This window comes from Aplidium turbinatum, chromosome 1, assembly GCF_918807975.1.
Source record: "Aplidium turbinatum chromosome 1, kaAplTurb1.1, whole genome shotgun sequence".
NCBI lineage: Eukaryota > Metazoa > Chordata > Ascidiacea > Aplousobranchia > Polyclinidae > Aplidium > Aplidium turbinatum.
Genome location: NC_137472.1, coordinates 17,552,014 through 17,573,917, shown reverse-complemented (window position 1 = coordinate 17,573,917; position 21,904 = coordinate 17,552,014). Strand labels below are relative to the sequence as shown.

General features: G+C 37.4%; 1 protein-coding gene across 1 annotated transcript; it reads right to left on the bottom strand.

The window, feature by feature from the left end:
• Window positions 1-745: 745 nt before the first annotated feature.
• LOC145768786 (snake venom 5'-nucleotidase-like) lies at window positions 746-20,902 on the bottom strand. The gene is made up of 11 exons (XM_082580383.1): window positions 20,760-20,902; window positions 16,592-17,036; window positions 15,677-16,052; window positions 10,601-10,840; window positions 7,744-7,920; window positions 7,400-7,519; window positions 5,200-5,335; window positions 4,314-4,519; window positions 3,519-3,809; window positions 2,670-2,948; window positions 746-1,904 (listed from the first exon to the last, which is right to left on the bottom strand). The coding sequence occupies exons 1-11, from the start codon at window positions 20,776-20,778 to the stop codon at window positions 1,470-1,472; spliced, it is 2,724 nt and encodes a 907-aa protein (XP_082436509.1). The 5' UTR covers window positions 20,779-20,902; the 3' UTR covers window positions 746-1,469.
• Between the last annotated feature and the right edge of the window lie 1,002 nt (window positions 20,903-21,904).

The window sequence follows — 21,904 nt, the reverse complement described above, 5'->3', positions numbered from 1 at the left end:
CATTATGACGCAGTATTGTCTATTTTTTGTGTCTAACTCAATCCCAAGTTCTAATATTTGGTTGTCTGCCAAGCCGATAAAGTTTAACAGACACAACCCAGCCAGTAAAATCCGTCATTTCTACATTGATTTAACGTCTGCGGACGTTATATCAATGTAAAAATGAAGGATTTTGTCGTCTGGGGACAGGCAAGTCAGTCGTTTTTGATAATGACTCTACGTCTAGAGACTTCGAAAGTCTACTCATCTTTGTTCATCCCGTAGCAAAGATCCTCTTAAACTCTATTGAGAGACTTTGAGATGATTGATTGAATCTTTATCCTCGGACCGGGAAAGCTTCTTGCAGAGCTTAATCCTGGCAGTTTTGCATACTTGTAAAGGCTTTGAATCACTGACGCAGGCCGGTCACCGAGATTGACAGAGTGAAGTTTCCGATTGTTGAAGTCTTGTTGCCGGGGAATTATTCCATCCATCAGGCGGCGCTGAATGGAGAGCATTCCTTAACGTGCGTTGCTCAAGCGCACGCCCTGAGAGTCGAACCAGTGCCGCTTGATCTTGAAGCTTCTTCGTTCCAGAAGTGACGCGCTAACCAACTGAGCTATCGGGGCGGATTAATGGATGGCGCGTAGGGTTTCCTCATTATATCATGAGCGGAAGAATATCTGGTCATCAATAAAGCAATTCACGTGGTCTGATCTTTAAAGTCACTCATGCTATAAGAGCAAGTTGACAAGTAAAAGAAAAGTGTAGTAAAATTGTTTATTGTCTGGCGTTGCTAGAGTGATGCATAATTTTGGCGTATAAATTACCAACATGAATTGAATAATCTCTAACGACAAAAAATAAAGCTCTGACACACCTTTTTTGTATTGAAGTGCTTTTAGTCGTAACCTAAGTGCAACTTACTTAAAAATTTACTGAATTACATTGCAACAAGCAAATCAAGTCAAAAATTGCGGCCACAATGAAAAGCGATTTTAGCTGAGAGAAATCGAACGTTAGATTAATAAACCAATGGTAGTAAGACACTGCGAGCGGTAGCAAACGTAAAAAAGCGTTCTGAAGCTATTGCAAAGACAAGAATGCATGTGCCTTAATACTGAAATATTTCCGTACGAGGATATAAAGCACAAGGCTTTCAAAACGACATAAAGAGAGCTATCTCCTTTATTGGAATCCGGAGCGGTCCAATCTGCCTGCTGCTTATCTAAATCATGGAAGTCTTCATGCTGTGAAGTTTTTCTAGGATTACAAAAACTAATTTGTGCTGAAGCATGTAGTTTTACGAAGCGAGTTATATCAATGTCATGATTAACAATATCACTTGAAAAAACTGACATCCTGGAGTAATAAAAGCTACTGTCATTCACGAATAGCTTTATGTCATTGTAAAAATCATAAGCATTTGTTTGTGTAGTCGAACGATTAAAACACAAGAAGAAAAATGCTAATTGAAGATAAGTAAAAGTTTATTTGAAACTATGTTCTGACATTTTGCATTTATAAATCCGAGCTTCTAAAAGAGGAGTGATTTGCCATCGCAAATCCATTGGAGTGTTTGTGCGCTCCTGGAGGAGCTCTGCGTTTTTCTCATCAGCAGTTTGCGCAGCTCTCCTCAATTGCACAAGACGTTCTGGTAGTCCTACTTGCATTGGATCGACGTCTTTCGAGATTGTTATAAAGTTGGGAAGGTGGATTTGTTTCTGTACTTCGTTATTGATGAGGATGCCTACGGGTTGGAAGGGTTCTGTTTCGTTATTATTATCATCTAGCATCACATTTTGCATGGATTTTTGAATGGTATGAAGCGGTGCTTCCGCATCCCCGTAGTCTTTAAAAGCTTGAGAGACATCAGCGTCTGGTTCGCTGCAGGTGATCCTTCTCCCATCACTTGAAATATAAACCTAAAAAGAATCCAATGGTCATAAAGTGGAAGATTTCAGATTGTTGTAGATTGTATACAATGATGTTGCACCTTTAAGTTTTACGTTTAAAAACCTTCATGTTTTGACTACTGCGATTGACTTCAAAGATGTATAAATGCTAAGTGGAAGGAACTGTAAGGGAGTCAATCTTCATGGCTACCTCAGGCATATTATTTAGTGTCTTTCCAAGGCACATAGCTGCGCGTTGAGCCTCGAAAAACGGAACCGATGAAATGATTCCGGGCCCCCTAAAATCATCCGAAACTGTGTCTAAAAGTATCCCTTGAACCCCTGCATCACACCACTCCAAACGTTAATTTTCAATGCGGGGCTTGCTACGCTTTTAAAAAAGTAATCATATGCTAAAGAGTTTAGATCAGGGGTGTGCAACGTGCGGCCCGCGGTTTCACCCAGATATTTACATGTGGCCCTCCTGTAATAAAGGTTGCACACCCCTGGTTTAGATTATGTTGGACGTAGGTGGTGTTTCTGTGAGATGCAAGCTTGTTTTGTTTATGTTTTGCTTGGCCTTGCATTCATTAGCATGTTTCTTATTAGATATTCATTGATATTCACTGTTGAATCATATCTGGAAAAATTCTAGTAACTAAATGCGCAAACATGTAACAGCGGTAAATCAATTCAAGGCACATTTTTTTTATAAATTTTTAAAATAACCTTTATTTTAATAAAATTCCATCTCAACTGAGTTAGGCCTACTGAACGAAAGCAATCGGACTCTACCTGGCACGACCGACTCTTTTCGAAATCCATAAGTCGCTTTACGTTCATGATGTGGTTACGAACGACTGTTGACAGCAGTGGCCCTGAGTCTGGGTCGGTGAGAATCTTGCATTTGCTGAGGGCAGCATAACCATCCTTTCCTCGGGCGACGTATGCTTTTGTTGCGAGTCGATATTCTCGATTTAAGTCGAGCCCCTCTCCCCGTATCCGAATTGATTCAGTTATAACCCTACTCCCCGGCTTGCAGTTGGGGTTAAAAGCAAAGACGATTCCAGATACCTGTCAAAAAATCAAATCAAAAGTTAACAATTGTTTGACCTCAATGCTGCATCAGTCAAAACCATTCTAAATCCGCAAATTAAATTCATGTGCTGTACATCTTGTTCAATTACATAAGCAATCGTAAGTTAACTGCAGCCAGTAACACACTGACCCAACCTTTAAGTGCCATCAGTGCAGTCTAGATGACCACTGAATAGACCGCTTAAGTTACGCGACATACCCAGCGTCGTCGTTATCTGAGGCTTTATATCGAGATTTTTAACATTTTATGCATCTGTACTGTTTTCAGCACTCCTGGAGTAGAATTGAATGTTTCAGGTTGCAAGTGCATTAAGGTACCATCCTTTTACTTGCAACTTACTTTCATTCAAAAGTTGGGCCCTCAGTACAAGTTATCATCAACAATTTCCAAACTGAATTGCGGATCACAACGGAGCTACCAAAAATGCCCGCCTTTTATTGGTATCATAAGGGTTTATCATCAGCGATATCATCACTCATCAGCGTTAGTTGATATTACCAGATATTTAAAAGCACAATTAAGCTACATTTCAATTTGTAACTCACATGAGGAAAACGTCCTTCAAGTTTTGGATATTTACTAACTCCATTCTCAAGAGCTTCCAAGAGTTGCTGTCCAGTGACTACTATCGTAACTACAGTGTCGTTGATGGGTAAAATCGTCATCAGATCGTGCAGGCTAAAGTCACCGCTGGAGTGAATGGCATCAGAACGGAAAGTACCAGAGTTAATGAGAACAATATCGGCCTTAGTTACGGTCGCCATGATGTCGGCTACAAAATTCCCAAGCGTAGTTTCTTGGCTTCTGACAATCTTAAACTTTCCGTTTAGATTTGCCTGAAACATAATTACATTTATTGTTTATGTTTTTGTTTATTCTTTTTCGTGCATTGACTGCAGTCACGCAGCAAAGGACATGCCTTGTGGATCCATTCTTGATAAATGCTCACTTTTGGGGCCTATTTAAAAACGTTCCACTAATTTTAAAATGTGAAAAAAATAAAATGAAAATCTTTGATTACTTTCAAAAACTTTTACTTTTGCAAGAAAAATTATGTTATTTGTGAACTATATTGTAAAAAAAACATGCAGTGCGGTCAGTAAGTCACTAAAACAATGTAGAAAAACCAAGGGTGCGTTAGCTTAAAGTTACTTATGGAAAACTGGATTTCTGCTCAAATACAAATCACTATGCAAACGTTTCGTCATGTAATAAAAAGATTACATTTCACAGCGACCGAATACGAAGACCAGTAACATCTTTACCTCAACCAACAACAAAGTCAGCAAGGTAACACGAGAAACACAATATTACTGTAGTCTTGCGGAGGTAACACTTACCCCTATTGTTCCAATACATGCTTCTAAACTCTTTTCCAAAGCCGTCGTGTACCTGTCTACTATCGCTTTCATTTCTATATCTGGCGTCACAGAGCTGGTGACGTCATGACGCACCAATCTCACGTCCACGCAACCGTCATGACGTATAAATACGTCGACGCTTGAAAACGTCCGAAAATCCGAACCGCTTTTGATAATGAGGCATTCTAAAAATGTTCAATGTTGCAAATATGAAATTCGGGTTTCGTTTTCTGCAACACGTAGCGCCAAACGGGAATTTAAAAATATATTGTTAAGCGTTGGTTTTGACAAGCTTAGTCGAGATTGAAGACTGATTCCTTTAAAGACTACAAGGGACTACGTTTTCGTTTGGTCTTCGAACAGGTTAGATTAAAAAAAATACACTGTAAGTAAAAGAATTTATTCTAAGAAACAGAAAGCTGCTTTTGAATAAAAGTGCACTTCTATTCGTAGCCTGCAAGGATGTATATGTTTGTTGAAGTAAATACAATTGATTCATTGAGAGAACCTTTGTCCTCAGACTAAGAAAGCTTCTTAGAGTTTAATCCTGGCAATTTCGCATTAAACCACTGAAGCAGAGTCGGTTACCGAGATTGGCATTGATTGAGGTTTCTGATAGTTGTTGAAGTGTTGTAGTGAATTATTCCATCCACTGGCAGCCCCAGTCCTTGAAATGCGTTGCTCAAGCGCACACCTCGAGAGTCGAACCAGCGCTGGTTGATCTTGCAGTTTTTTTGTTCGTAAAGTCACTTGTAAAACATCAAACCCAAACATCCACTAATGCAAATCATAAAGATGCAATTATGGGATCCTTAGGATCGCCGGATTCTTATGATGAGACGATCGATCAAGAATTAGCACGTACCATCAACATCCTTCACTCCGTATTCGTGATCATGTCCTCCAAGAACAAGATCAATGTCAGGAACCTCTCGCGCCAACCTGATGTCGTTGGGCCATCTCATGTGGGTCAGAGCTATAATAAAACCAGCTCCATCTTCCTGTAAAGAATAGTGCTTGAGTTTTTTTTTTATATTATATATACTAGTTAGTAGTTATCTATCAAAATGTACATTACAAAAAAACTAAACTGCCTAAGTCATGCGCTACCTAAGGTTTCATGCTAGGTGCAATCGTCCCAGACAGCAAAGTCCGTCATTTTTACTTGGATTCAACGTCTGCAGATGCGGAATCATTGTAGAAATGACGGATTTTGCCGTCTGGGGTCAGGCGCAACACTGAAAAACAAAAAACAAAAAGTTGAAAGTGCAACGAACTGATGGAAAGTAATCCAGCAAAAGCGTAAAAGATGAAGTCCAAAATCGTTTACAAAAAATAGTGAACATTGCTAGCCCTGCATTGAGCACTTTGTTTTGCATTTGCTACAATTTATTCTTGAAATAATAATATGTATTATACAGTACATAAATAAATTGCGGTTACTTGCGACAAAATATAAATTCGATTTTATTTTGTTGTGACCCCCACCGGCAAACAACTGTTGTAAGAGATAGACAACTGCTCAACTGAAAGGTAGAAAAATTCTCAATTTGTGTTATAAGCATTTTCTTGTATCACAACTTTAAGCTGTCATCACTAATTATATAGGCTTCTTAAAACATAAAAGTATTATGAAAAATCGTAAGATACTTCTGCCATCCAAGTCAGCACGGCGTTATTAGTATCTATGAAGGAGATTTTCAAAAAAAAATAATCACTGTTATCTGTTTGGACACCACGATCCCGTGTGAAAGCAAGCAAAGCATATTTGAAACTGCAAACTTCATAATTTTGATTATTATTCCCGAATGTATGGACTTGGTGTTACCATTGTTAGCCTACCGCTTTGTAGCATACCGTAGTTGTTCATTAGTCAAGCTTTTTCAATACCATTGTAAATAACGTGACAACCAAATGTTTTGGATATTTATTTACTCTGTAGCAAAGTTGAACTACCCACTTGAACTTTCTACTTCATGAGAGCGGCATAGTTTGAATACTCAAAAAATGTTTTGCTTAGTACAGTTTAAACTTTTTCAGAATAATAACAGCAACAATGCTCAGTAATGAAGTCACTAGAGGAACTGCTGCTACGGAGGCCTACAGCTTCAATCATTCGAACGTCAATTGCACATACAGTTTTACTAACGTTGGAATTAAACCTACAAAACTTTCACAAACGAAATTTGTTGTATGCTACTGGGAAATCATTTGCGTGGCTGTTATGCTTGCAACTAATGAAGTTGCCAATTTACATAGTTTGAACGTTCCGCGACGGAATGAAACACTAAATATACGATAAAACGTCAAGGGTAATCAACAAGGCACAGACTTTGGTCAATAACATTTACAGTTACTTAGTTTACTACAGAGCTATTGTTTGACCCCATACTCGTCATTAATGCATCGTCTACTCAAGTACTTTCGCGCTCAGCTGTAACAGCAAGTTGCAATCAATCCAAGACAGAAAATTAGTTCTTTTGCATTGATTCAACATCTACCTACGTTGAATCGATGTAAAAATGCTGATTTGCTGAGTGGGTGGCAGCTTTGCAGTCGACAACTAATCTACAAACAAGAAAGCTGATTGGCTGACATTGGCCAACACCCACGTAGCAAGCACTCGTCATGACTCGTCCTTTCCCTCACAAAGGACAGTGAATGCATGTCACTCAAAGGACGCAGATTGTAACATGACTTTGTAAAAAAACTGAGAGCTGCACTGCCCACTATCTTTTATCAAATAAAATTAAAATGTAGCATGTGTTTTTATTTTTGTGTCAAATATGGGTAATGGGCCCGTTTTAGTTTAGTGTTCCCCTCCAGGTACAAATGTCTAACACCCCGACCCTTTAGCAGAGGCGTGGGTCGGGGTGTTAGACATTTGTATCCAGCAGGTAGCCTGAGGAGGGGGGATTTCAACAAATCACAGTAATGTCTAGATTAATGCAAATATACACCCTGAATAAAGTAGCTTTCTTGTGTTTTACTTTTAGGGGGATCGACTCCCCCCCCCCCCCACTTTGAGTCCTCCACTTCCCATTAGAGTTTTACCAGCTACTTACCCTGAGCTCTTTAGCAAGAGCTTTTCCTCGTTTGACGTAATCTTGATATTCTAAATTGCTTCGGTCAACAGTGGCCAAGGTGTCCAGCCATTCCTCTTCGACCAGACCAAGAAAACCAACCTAAGATGAAAGCAACCATCATTTTGATGCCAACACAAGGCGCTTATGTCCACTATAAAATTTAACAATTGTCGATCAATTGTTTCACATTTGCATAAAAACGACTTATCTTCGTCAAATAACAGATTTAAGTAGATTGTATGTGTACCAAGTAGCCTACTATTTGTGAGAAAAGTCATATGAACACTCATGCAGTCACATGAAATTATGTGAAGCAAGCTGACCTTAAGTCCACTTTGCCTTGTCATTGTCCACGTGGCTAACCCATCGGCTAAATTTTTATTGGTCAACTTGTCTACCACGTTGCCTAGCAACCACGGGGCTTTCATATCTTTTGTACACTTGGCGGCGTGCTCTACTCCAAAATCAAACTCATGATTTCCAAAGACAGAAACATCGACCTTTAGAAAAACAAACGTAAATTTACATATTTTTTACACTCCTGCAATAGCCAGCGATGATTTCCAACTGCAAATCTGAAAATGTGGGAATTTATCAGGTTTTGAAATACGCAACTGCTGAAAAATTGAGCAAAAATCTGGGCTTTCTTATAAGCGAAAGATCGCGGAAAGCAGGTAGGTACGCTAAAGGCAGGCTAGTGCTAGTCTATTCCCGGCAATTACCACTTAACCAGTTACTCTCTACCTCGTAGCCTACTCCTACGAAAGCTGGAGAGGCTGTCGCCTATTTACTGCAATTACCACTCACATTCAAATATGCACTTGATTGAACGGTAAAAACAATTCAGTTTGATTAGGTTTGTGGTGACAAAATATAAATACAGTACCGCCAAGACAGTAGACATATTTACAAGTAAAATGCAAGGTTTAAAACATAATAAGAAAAACATTTGATATTATCAGGGTATAATTTTATGGTTTGTGCAAGACTGGTAAAAACTAGACACTCAGTTTGCAAAACCCGCTTTTTGTGCGTTGATGGAACGTCTAAAGATGGTGAATCCATGTAAAAAAAAAGGGTTGTAAATTTGGTAAGTAGCCTAAGCTTTAGATTTTGCCGTCGTTATAACAAGAACAAGATGAAACTTTCCTTTTGTGCTGGCAAAAGTACAAGAGAACGTACAACACTTTCGTGAGCATACGCCCACAAGCCAATCAAAAGGCGAAAAATTGCAGTTACGTAACTTCCTAGTATGCATTTAGTATGTTGCAGATGCAGCTGTTGTCTTGCAACAAACAGACAATGTTTGCAAAACTATCTGCGCTCAAAAATGCAGTTTCGACAATGGGAAAGTACCGTACAACTTTAAAATAGATAACGAATATTTGATTACAGAAGTAAACATTGACTTTATTGGTAATTAACATTTATGGCCACAATAAAAGTGCTAATAATGAATGCTTCACGTTTTTAAGGTATAAAAGTCAGCATCTTCAAAAGCCATAAATCAATTTTTCAAGTCTAAACAGATTGCTGACAATCTTGTATACCCCACAAGAAGTGACTTTTGGCGTGCCTTCCCCATTTCAAATCAAACTACGTCAATGCCTGTTAGCTTAAGCCACAACGACACAAACTTGAAGCATTCCAGTGAGATGGAAAATAGTTTTTGTTGACAGACTTGAGCAAAAGGATAATGGTATCAAGGCAATCGTAGAGACTCGACTGTCGGACTAACAGGCAAAGTTAAATTACTATGTTTTATGTTAAATATTCTCAATTGGTGTTTGACCTATACTTAATTTTGTTGCTCTACTCTACATCCTACAACGTTGCACTGGCCTGGCTTTTTCTCTCGAACGAACGCAATTTTAATTCTCAACAAAGCATCAAGCCATCTTTTCAAGTCATGCTATTGTGATTAGAGCTAGTGTTCTCTGGGAAAAATAAAAAATTAAAACTTTGTGACATCGGCTCTTTCAAGTTTTCAAACTGGAATCGGCAATTTCGGCAGTCCTCTGTAATCACTGACACAACACTCCAATCGCCAAACTGATGACGACAACTTGACGTTTGACGACTGGGATGTGACGTCAGTGATCGCATGCCACTGTCGAAATGCAATAGTCAAGCTGAAAAAAAAACGATACTGTTAGGTTCTAATCATTTCTTCCAAAAGGCACAACTTCTAAACGAAATGGCATAACTGTCTTGAAGAAATAGCTTGCTTGGTGCCTTCTTGTTGGAAAGTATAAATAGGTTTGCTTTAGAGTATTACAACATAATTAAACTAGAAATCAAATGAAAATTGAGACTATTAAATAAAAAAGCAATTGTTTAGCTTTCCTAGTTAATTCCAGACGATCAAGTCCCTGTGATCGACCTTTTTGTCTCGCTGAAATGCTGCAGGTTTCTTTCGTTAGAACTGCTATAGGCTATAGCTGACAAGCGTGGCAGTCCTTCACTGTGACAAGAGGAAGACACCCCACAGATTCATCGTGGAAAGTGTAGCAAACTGCACATGAGATGCATCAAAACTTGCAATGGACTTGTGAAACGCCCGGTCAACAATATTTTGAAACCACGTACGGTAATGTTTTTGCATAATACAGCCTCAATCATTGTAGGCATTGAGATGCTTTGTCAAATATAACACACTCCATGGCGGCACAGTGCACACTCATGGATAAATAGTTAACAAAATTAGTTCCATGCCTAATTTCATTAGAGCTGCTTGTGAAAAAAGGAATATTCAAAGTATTTCGAATACAACATTTTGTAAACTTTTGTTTCGTTTTCAAACTTCCTTTTGAAGAATCTCGTTTCATGTGTGTTTGAAACAAAAAGGAGACGCACAAAAAGCGAAGAAATCAGAAAGTTTGTGGCGAATAATCTTGCGTCTGGTACTTTGACGATTCACCAAAGATTTAGATTTAGAAATAATAAAAAAATTCGTTTCAAAAGTTTTCAAAGCGAACAAAATGTCATTTCGAAAAACCTTTCACAAAATACGATTTCGTTCTTATTTGTTTCAATTAAAAGAATTGTTTCAAAAATCTTTGGCACCCACGCAACGATAATGTTAATGGTTGAGGAAAAATCCGAAACACTTGGCAAAGTAATATTGTTTTAGTTAATTTTAAATTAGAAACTATCTTGCAAAAAGCAATGTTAACTAACCCCCACGTGGTTAAGAACTTCTATCATATGTCGCCCCTGGGTGGCGCAACTCAACGTTGATGGATTCAAGCAATCGCCACTGAACACAACTATAGGGCGCTCTGATTTGTCGGACGTTGCTTCTGCAATCTTGGAATTTACAAGAGAACAAAATCTTGCTGCTCCTCCGATCGGCTCTTTCTTCCTCTCCGAGATCTCGTAGACATCATTGAAATGGATGATGGACAAAACATCTTTCACCTACAAGGAAGATACGTTTTTTTAAATAAAAATAAAACTAATCGATAAAGTTTTGTGGAAGCCTCATAAACAGTTTGAAAACGTTTGATGTAATTTGGAGTTACAACTAACAAGTAGGTTACTATTCCAGACAGCAAAATCCGTCATTTTTACATTGATTCAACATCTGCAGACGTAAAAACGACAGATTGTGCTGTCTGGGATAATCACAATAGTTAAATTTAAAAATTGGCTCCGTTGAAGCTTTGCTTTCTGACTCGTACTGAGACATAAACTTTCACGGTTAGTTTCCACATTTAGTTTGTAAAAATTAGTTTGCTTACGACTTAGTAAAGGAAGCTTCAAATAAACTGGCCTGAACTTGCAGAATCTAATTGATTATTGCGAATGTAATTATTTAATTATAATAATTAAACCTTTTTTGCCATATAATTGCATGCGCAATCGCCTTTCTATGTAATAATTCGGGCTCATCAAAAGAAAGCATAAATAGATATACGACATGTCACGTATATCGCGCCATGAAGTATGGATACGATGTTTCAAACACATCGCTGTGCCTTGTGCAAGCCTGGCAGTTTTGTCCTTAGCTAGGGGAATTCCCAAAGTCCGTTTTGTTATGATTGTTGTCTTGTGACAAATTCATCGAGTCTAGGTCTTGACTTTAGTTAAAACGCGATACTTGAGAGAGACCTGTTTAAATTTGTCACGAGAAAGCAATAAAACAAACTTGTGTTAGAAATTCCCCTGACTTTGGATGAAATTATTGCAATTTGTCATTGTCTGTCAACAAGGGAAGACTAGTTTCAACCGAGAAAAGAGTTTCGCATTCCCCAACGCCCATTTGCCAAATAACATTCGGAGCCTTTTAAAATATAGGTGTGGGCGACAAAGAATAGTTATGTGACCCGTGGTCAATTGTTCAATTGACGGTACGACACAAACCCCATTGTATGTAGATGTGCTCTTTTGAATAGCTGAACTTTAATACTTCTTTTGAATGATTTTGTTGGATCAACTGTGATTGCTGCTACACAGGTGTTTGCAAATTGAAAACAGCAAGGAATTGTGGGTAATTTTTTCACCGTAAAAGGATTCTCGGGCAATAACATCGGTTGGCCTTGAACGCTTTTAGTTTTAGTTAATCATTAATGAAGTTAAATAAATACAACAGTGATTACGTCAAAGTTTTAATGAGGCAAATCTCCCCAATTGCCAAGGAAAGTTGCTTGAATACAAAAGATCGCATAAAGATTATTGCCTATGTTTCAAGCTTGGCCTATTTGCGATTACAAACGTCATTGCAAACTCTCTATCAATCCATCTGATAATCTGTTTGATAGGAAATTAAAAACATTAAAATTAAACGCTAAAGTTCACTATTGTCTGTATAATTTACAGTTGGAAAAGCAGATAAGCATTTTTCTATAAAAAATTTAATATTTTGTTGAATTTTAAAGGTGTATAATACTGAATAAAAAATCAACCAGGTTTGGTAACTACAAAATTGTAGTTACCAAACCTGGTTGATTTTTTATTGATTACCGGTAGGCTATTATACGTTTGGTTGAATCCTTTTACATGGATCCTACAATTATTTATGATTAGCAATTCCCATAACACCGAGAAGCCAGAACTGAGGTTAAGAGTCTGCAGAAACCTTTTATTACCGTACTGTATAATACTGGCCTGCATTTTCCAACTTCAAAGCTTTTTTCACCAAAAACATGCAAACATGGCTATTTTTGGGGTGCTAATTCCGAATTTGTGCTCCTTTTCTTTCTATCAGATCAGGTTTCTGAGATAAATGCTACACGCATGATATATCACTTTTGGTGAATTAATTCAAAATGTCGCGAAGTATACCGTGATCTAGAATCGATAAAGCTCAAAATTTGCACAATAATCGTAATATAGCCTACCTTGATCTTCTGCAGCGGCTACTCTAACAAAAATGTAGCACCGCTATCGCTATCAAACCATAGCGCGCTAATAGCGTCACTACAAACGTAGCCTGCTGCTGCCCACGTCTATATGGAACAGGTAGGCCTATACTGATGGCACAGATGACCCATTGTACAGCAACACAGCTTTCATGCTCGCTTTTGAAGAAGCTATGAACAGTCTCTAATCTTTTGCTGAATATGATATCTCAAATGTTTCAATCAAACTCTAAATATCCTTACATCAAACCATAGTATTTTCTTTACTAAAATATTTTATAAATTCTGTCTCCCTGTGGCGGTACCATGCAAAATTTGTACCATTTTCAAGATTCCTTTCCCTTAATTATGACACCAACAGTTGTGCAGCTTATTTTGAGAGATTCACCTCTCTTGTAACATCATTCGACTGAGTTTGCTTGGGAGAGTCATCGTTCATCTCTTCTTGATAGTGCTCTCCATTACCTGCATTTCTTTCAGATTCTGATGAATTTTACATCTCTGTTAGAGCATTTGGCATAGAAATTTCATCACGCGGTACAGGTCTCATTGCTGACTTTAAATTAGGTTAGGATACCGTGCTTCATTTTAGATTTGTTTCTTTTCTTAAACCTGTTAATGTTTACCATACAAAAATAGCAATCATTGCGATGTTTTTCTTGCTCAATCCACACCATGGGGACGCTAAAAGGAAAGCTCTTCAGTTTTTCTGGTACCACATACGTAACTTTGATGCACATGATATGCATGCAACATGTGAGGCAAAGTATACATCCAGAACACCAAGTTCAATGCCAAAATAAATTATAAACGTGGTAGAGTTTCTTTATATTCATTGTTATGCAGCATCTGTCTCCTGCAACTGTAAATATACTCCGCAAATATAACAAAATGAGTTTGGTGAACTAACACATTTTCTAGGAATTTTGATACTTATGATATAGTAATGAAATTTTGTCAGTGTAACCTGCCAGCAAGATCATAGTCATTTGTCTGCATTACGTTTTAGTATTCGCCTCACCCTTATGCAATCATGATCAATCTACACATCAATTTCAGCAGGCGCATCTAATACAATTTGAATACACTTTCACTGTCAAACTACGTAAATTTAAGATCTAGATTGCAACCGTTGCGTGCCAGATTACGTTTGGCATTTTCTTTGCAAACCGAATTTATGGAAACGCATCCATGCAAGCTAGCATTTTCGTGTGACACAGTTGCGTGGTCGGGGAATAGGCTATTTACCTGTAGACGGTGACACACCTATTTCAGTTTTGATACGTTTTTTTGACCGTAACTATAAATCCTGATGCGATAGGCAAAAAAGAATGGCATTTGTGGAATCAGCGCCCCAAAATTAGTGCAAAAACGTTGATCCCACAAAAACAAAATTTTCATGCAAACCAGTGCAATCAGACTAAGATTTTAAGCAAAAAAAATCAAAACTTCTTAATATTACTTCTTTAATATACCTGCTCAATTTTTTTTTAAATTGACCAGATTTAGAAATTATTTCTGCTTTTTGTACACAATAAAAAGCAAAATATCAACTTAAAAAAACAAGTTTCATATCTGTAGTGAAAGCCCCCAAAAAATTTTACAAACTATTTAGTTCATCTTTGTCCAAAAACGTTTTAACAACTGATCTGTAATTACAAAACCTGTATTCAACAATCAAGCGATGAACGACTTACGTCGCTCGAAATGAACTTTGGTTGGTTTAACTTCTTTAGGTAGCAAAAAAAAGCCAATATCTTTACAGCATTTATAAATTTGAGTTTAAAAAATCTTATAAAGGCTAATCATTGGATGTACCAACAGTAAATTATTTACGGATTGAGATTGAGTAAATCCACCGATTAGGAAATTTATTTCGAAGACTGTTTTTCCTTTGTGCACCAACCATAATCTGCTGATTGGAACCACCGATTACTAATCAAAATGTGAAATTTGCACACTAATTCTCAATTAACTAATCAAACGATCAGTTAATCGGCCGCTGAAAAGATCCGCTGTTGATGCATGTAACCTTAAAAGTCCATAACTTTTAACTCAACTATAAACCGAAGGCTCCCACTACAAACGCCCACACAATGATGCAGTTACTGTGGCATTGGTAGTTTTAAAGATTCAAATCAGATACGGTGGGTAGGCGTACTTATAATCTGTAGGTCGCTGCAGCAGATGAAGTGGGTTTACAGGTGGACACTTTGGACACAAGACAACTTTCCCAATGAATCAGCTGAATGCAATCAGTATGACTCTTCTAGAACTCAGCCAGAAAGTTGATTCTTGCTTTGAACTTAGGTGAAAGAAAAAAAAGACTAAAGGCGAGGGTGGGAATCGAACACAAGTCATCAAAATTATGACCTCCCTAACCTTAACCCTAAACCGCTAAGCCACGCTGTCGACGGCAAAACGTTTACTTAATTTTTTTTCAGAAGAACGGTCACAATACCATGAGCATGTAACACTCCATCTGCTGCAGCGACCTACAGATGACAAATAGCCTACGCAGTAGGTTGACGTTTATGCCCGAGATTTGATCACTAAGCACGTCAATGATCATGCTATGGGACATGTTTGAAAGGGAGCAACTATCAAAACCCGATATTCCGTTAAAATATTTTATAAGTTTGCATTGCACCATTTTATGAGTTGTAAAAAATTGATGCAGATATAATTGATCATAATATTGCCACACATGTTTTTACATATAGGCTATTTGGAACACAGGTTCACAGTTTATACTGCAATAACACTTCGGTAAGACTTATTTATTACTTTTAAAGCAAGAAATTATTATATTGAATTATTTATTGAAACACTCGAATCAATTCAATTTTCAAATTAAACTAACAAAAAAGAGCACATAAACTGGCCTACTCACATCGCGTAATTCATCTCCGTGAATATCCGTGTCACTATCCAAGATGGCATGTTGAGAAGAGACGACAGTGGCTTCAATTCGAGATCCATCTGGATTCCTGCAGCTCATTTTTCGACGCATTGCTCTGCAGTCGTTTTTCGTCAGCGCTTGTTCAGAAAAATGGCTCCTCATCCAACGGTCCTCCAGACCCCGGGTGACATCAGTGGAGTGCATTCGATGAGCTTCTAACAAATCTGCATTACTTTTCGTTGTCATGCCAACGTCGTCACGGTTCCTATCGTCCATGTCCTCATCAAAAGAACGTTTTTTGCTGTCGTCGTCTATTGGAGTGACAGTGCTGACTTTGCATCCCATAGTCTTCTCGCAGTTACTGCTTCTGCATTTATAAACACATGTTTTTATGCCAATCTTCATGTGTCTACCTTTAGGCATGCCATTAAGTGCCCTGCCAAAGACACAACCGCATGCTATTGAGCGGTGTCGAGCCGGCTCCCTAACGAGCTTTGTTTGAGGCTCTCACCAATCACCAATTTTAAACAAGCAGGAGTGTGATGTTCTAAAAACATACAATAAATTTCAGTTATCAACCAAACAAAAGGAGCCAATTCAACAAGCATAAACTGCACAAAACTCTTGTAATTCAATAATCGTATAGCATTGAGGTTAAGGGGTATTTTGGCCTTGTTATGTAATTTCTTATTGAGAAAATTAACGTAATAAGTGAAGTGTTTGGCAGCTTAAAACAAACTTACTTGTTTAGAAATTTTCCACCACGAGTCATAACTGATGAAATATTATTCTATAATTTATACAGTGTTTTGCTGCAACAGCTATCATTTGCATTTATAAACTCATTCAAAAACCAAATCAATCATCGGCTGCAACAGTCAAAAACAAAACAAATGAGGTTCTCACCTGTTTTTTAAACAGAAACCAGAAATCGTTTTTGTATTAGATTCTTTAAGTTCCAGTTTGCTGATATCATCATTAACTTGATCTACATCAAAGCAATCATCAGAGTAACTAGAAGATTCACCACTACTGTTGGTTGAAGACGAAAACGTTGAACTGCAAGAAGATCTACTGGTAACTCTTTTAGTTCTGAGGCTTAATTTCCTTGGTGACTTGTTGTCCTCAACTCGACAAAGGTGAAAGGTAGCGGCAAGGGGCTTTTTGGTGACTTTCCTTGAGCAGTGTTTCCGGAAATACTGAGCCTCTATGGAGCTGTGACGTCCAAATGTTGACTGGTAACGATAAGTGGAGTTGTGCTTTTTTGGCGAGTGATCTTCTAATGGATCCAAGTTATCATCGCTGGACACATTTTCTGCATCACCGGTGTCACTAGACTCGAAACAATTTTCTGCAAAGCAATTTCGAATTTTAGCCCTTTCTACTGCAAATTGTAATAAAAACTTTCTATTAGTGCCCATTGAGATAACATACACTGTATAATAAATACACTGCGATCACAGATGGGCTACAATCGACGACAGGAAGCAGCGAAGTGAGTAGGTGAAATATAGTTTTCGAGTCAGCTGCTTCCCTTATTTTGGCTTGCCATTAAGCGTTTTTGCCGAGACACAGCCGCATGCTCTGGAGCGGTGTCGCACCCAAGTCCTTTCGAACGTCGCGCAGACGTTCTCACCACTCGGCTACGCAGCTACTATACCGAACACAAAGGTTAGTGCCAGAGGGAACAAGTCCATAACTAATCACACAGTTCTGTTTAATATTTTTGAAAAAAATTCATATTTTTGACAGAAAATATATTAAAAAAGAGGCCCATTTTTACGCTAGGTTGTCAAGAAAAAAGTTTGATTTGTGGTATTTAGACCAGCGGCTACAAGCATTCGTAAAATTTAATTTAAGCTAAGATCAGTTTAAGATTTGAACTTGAATCCTATGATACATAAAAGGTACGGTACGTAACCTAAAAGTTAGTTCAAACGTTTAAAATTCAATAAATAAATCGTGTTTTCCTAACGACCTCAATTTAATCTGAAGTATTGACAAAACTTACGTGAAAGTTCGTTGTTCAAGCTAAACCAAGCAGTGCCTGGAAACACTGAAGACACAACTTTATTACAAAAAAAGCAAAACGAACTCCATAAAAATTTTATCGCCAGCGGCAGACCTGCATAAGGGCACAATTTTGACATTGTGACGTCATAGTTTCTTTTCACATCAAATTTTATCATCTGAGCCTGTCATTGAGAACATGAGATTGAAAATTTTTGACATATTTTTTCATTCATTTCATCAAATTTCAATATCTATTGTTCTTTTGACGCAAAATGTTGCATAATTTATTTTGATTTTGTATAAAGAGTATACTTTTTTGTTTGTTTTCATTGAAACGAAATGATTCACAAATCAGGCAAGAGCAATCGGATCTAGGAGGAACGCTTGGTCAGGGGCCCACCACCATCGTGAAATAATGTGTACTTTTTTGATGTTTTCGCAATTTTAGTCTAAATCACATTAGCCTTAGTGGCGGCAAAAAGCAAAGGTGTTTTCAGTAGCGGTTTCAAGGAGTAGAATTTTTATGCAGCCCTCAAACACTGAAAAAGTAATGCAATATTTTGAAGTAAACACATTGCTCACTCAACTAGACGACAAATAAATTAAACCACCTTAATAAAAGTAAAAGGGGAAATGTAGCCTACCTTGCGTGGTATGATAGAAGGGGGGAAATTCCGGACAGAATAACAAGATTTTACTAAAAGACTATGCAACAATATTACACAAAACTTCGTAAAAAAGTAAATAACTTAATTGAATTCTTTTGTGGTGATGAAAAAACAAACGATTTGAACCTGTTCACGGAATTATTGCCCAGCTATTTGTCCCCGTGTTGTAACATAGGTTGTGACGCAATCATGACGTCATCACTGCGATGCGCTGTCACGCTTTAGCGACAGTCTCATTATTTTTTCTCTATTTACTAACTCGTGTTTTCGCTACTTGGCGAAAGAAAACGTAGTTCGGTCTTTTTACGATGTGCAAATCTATCGGAAGGACGTCCGGTTTTAGAGTGTGCGGTGACTATTCCACATCACAATTGAACTCGTCTCTTGTTGACAATATATAATCTTCACTCAACACATGTGGAACTTGAGTCAAAAGTTAGGAAGAAGACAGGTTGGGTAGCAGACAGCAGTTAATACATAGCTGCTAACAGGAAGAAAGAACAGAACCTTAACTGCAAAGTTATACCGAACGTTGGAATAATTACTTCTAGCCCACACAAATGCAGTTTCAACTTGATAAATTTGGCTAAATACAAAGTGTGCTTCAAAACACTATATGAACAAAGTGCCACAAAATTTGCAAAAAGCGACCGAAACAAAGTTAATTTGTCAAAAAACTTTCCCCAGACCCTTTTTGCTAGGCTGTTTGCTTCTCAGAAATTAAACTTCTATATTTTGTTTTAAAATATTTGTTTCGATGAAATTCTGGTACACCCAATTCTTTTCTAAATCTGGTTTTGCTTCGTAGTGTTTATCACATGAAATATTTTGTTTTATTTAGACAAAAAAATATTTTTTCTTGATTTCGTATGAAGCTTGTTTTCGAAACAATGGTCAATCGAACGGGGCACGAAACTTCGTCTCGAAACATCTCGTTCCTTACAAAAAGGAATTTTGTTTATACAAAATTAATGTACTTCTACAGCAATTCAAAATTATTACCAAATGAAATCACATTTTGTTGTTAAATATTTTCAAACTGTGTTGAACCATGTTGAATAGACCTCATTTGTTGATTTATCATTTATCGTTATTTCGTTTCAATTTTTATAAAGAATAGGCTATCACTTCTCTGCTACTACAATTAATTTGTTGCAAAGAGCCCACCTATAAAACATAGGCTACTCAAAATATCGTAAGAAACTAAACCACACGCTATTCTACAATGACAAAACCATGAATGTTTTTTTTATATATTTTTGCTTTAGTGAGCCCTACTTGTAGGCTACCTAACTTTACTAGTTTGTGTTACATTGCCACGAACAATTTCTTTTGTTGTGAATGCTTCTTGTATTAATCCTATTAGGCCTATGTATCAATCAAAGTGTCTTAATAATTGCAGAAATCGGGTTTTGTTTCTTGTAGAGCAAGCTTGATCAATGCTTAGGTGTTTTAAATTTTGCAAAAAGAAAAAAAAGAGATTTTTGATTGTTGTGGTAGTTCCAAAACCATTTCAAAATTAATGATTTTTCTTTGTGTGCACTCAGATGTTTACTTTGTCGTCTAGCGAGCCCACTTCAAGAGTGTCCTAAACATTTTAATTTAGAAAAATGGGTTACAAGTGTACCATTTACTATCGTATATATTTGTTGTGTTTATGCTATTGTTCTGTTTTTCTTCTCGTTTATTTTCTTGCAGCAAACTTAATTTTGCCCAATGTTAATCCGAAGCGCAAAAATGCAATTTTGTAAACAAAGTGGCATTAAAATAAGTGTCATCGTCTATTTGAATGGTGACTTCAAATGCTATTCATAAATTACTACATAGAAAGGAAGACCGATTTTAATTTACAAATCATAACATAGGTATGCGCTGTCATTACGTAGTGAAAACGTCGCATTAATTGTTTGGCACAACAATGGTAGAATTAATACACACAAAGCTGAGTCAGTTTTGTGCTACCAATTGGGTACGACACATCCGGCTTCATAACTTATTTATAAGCAAGAGCCTCCACCTATTCTATCGAACGATTGCACTCTCACCAATAGGCTACCAAGCAACGTACATAATCAAGTCATTATTGCGTCATGTGACATATAGCGCTGAGGGAAAGCGACGACCCGTTCGAGCTATGGCCAGCGATCGACGCAAACTGCTGCAAACATAGCCCAAGCTGTAACTGAAGATAGTTGTTCGTTTTATTAGAACTGCTAAAAAAACACTAACTACTACAGTTCGACTAAGCTAGCGCTGTTGTAGGCAAAACCACCACATGTCATCTTCGCTCAAAGTTTGTTAAGATATAGTTGAAAAATTAGTAACAATTGCATAGGTGTAGCGGCTGTAGCCTAATAATAAGGTAGTATATTAACTAATAAAGTAGTACTCACCACACAATTTTTCTTTCATGTTCTTCTTGCTCTTTGACACAATATAATCTTTTCAAGCTAAACTGTTCTTTGGAAAAATGTCTCTTGCTTTGCTTATAACTTTGAAAACGTTTGGAAGCAAATATACAACTTTTGATTTTTGCTAACAACAGATTTTTAACGTCAAACAGGCCTACAGTGCAATCAACTGTAAACAATAACCAACTTTCAATGACAAAATGTATAACATGTTTGCAAATAATTACGCCAAAACAAAAGCATTAACAATAATGTGCTAAAAAATGGAATAAATCACAAATACTTAAAAAGTAGGCTCAGGCTAATGTGTGGATAAAGCTTGATGAAGTTTTAGAAGTGATCAGCTATTTCTATGTATTGTGTTCACAGAACACCACACAGGCTTTGCGATAACAAAGGCGGGCTATGTTTTGCCTCCAGTAGAAAAGCAGGCAAGCGTAGAATTATGATTCAAGCAACGAAGCGCCCTGTATAAAGGACGACAGAAAGTTCTCTCTCTGACGTTTGCTTTTTTTTCTTTTTTGTTGCTACCCTGCAAGAAGAAAGGAAGCCGCGTTACACACAAAGCGAAAAGAATTGACAGCTGATTGGTGCCAGAGTTGCCAGGCGGGCAGTTTTCTTTATCTCCAGTTTTTATTTTTTTATTTTAAATCTGACGCTTTTTTTATCTTGTTGGGCAAAAAACAATTTTGACACTTTTCTTAAAGCCATTTTCCATGTGTTTTTTTTAAGTTTGATAATATTTTTAGAGACTATTTTGTGAGGAAATAGAAGATAAGATTGAGGGCAAAATGAGAAATTTTTTGACAATCTTTTCGTATATATACTTTTTTATTTAATAGAAATGCAGGTGAACTCGACGGAGTTTTGATGCTTTCATTTTTTTTCGAATTGGCTTTAGTTTTTGAGATACAGCACAACATTTTTTTTTTGCAGTTTTGAGTAGGCTACCCGTAGATTTAAGGTAGGCATTTGTTCCGCCCCGTTAGCTCAGTGGTTCACGCCCGAATCACGATAACACGGTGCTGGTTCGGCTCTCGGGGTGTGCTCATGAGCAGTGTTCCCTCTAAGGTGCGCAACTGAGCAAATGCGCAGTACCACCAGATTATTTGCGCAGTAAAATTTCA

What these genes read in the sequence shown, in the direction of transcription:
- LOC145768786 (XM_082580383.1), bottom strand. An exon ending in CAAGGCAAAGTGGACTTAAG is followed by an intron (nt 7,520 to 7,743) that starts GTCAGCTTGCTT and finishes CTTTCATCTTAG; the next exon opens with GTTGGTTTTCTTGGTCTGGT. An exon ending in TTGAAGGACGTTTTCCTCAT is followed by an intron (nt 2,949 to 3,518) that starts GTGAGTTACAAA and finishes ATTTTTTGACAG; the next exon opens with GTATCTGGAATCGTCTTTGC.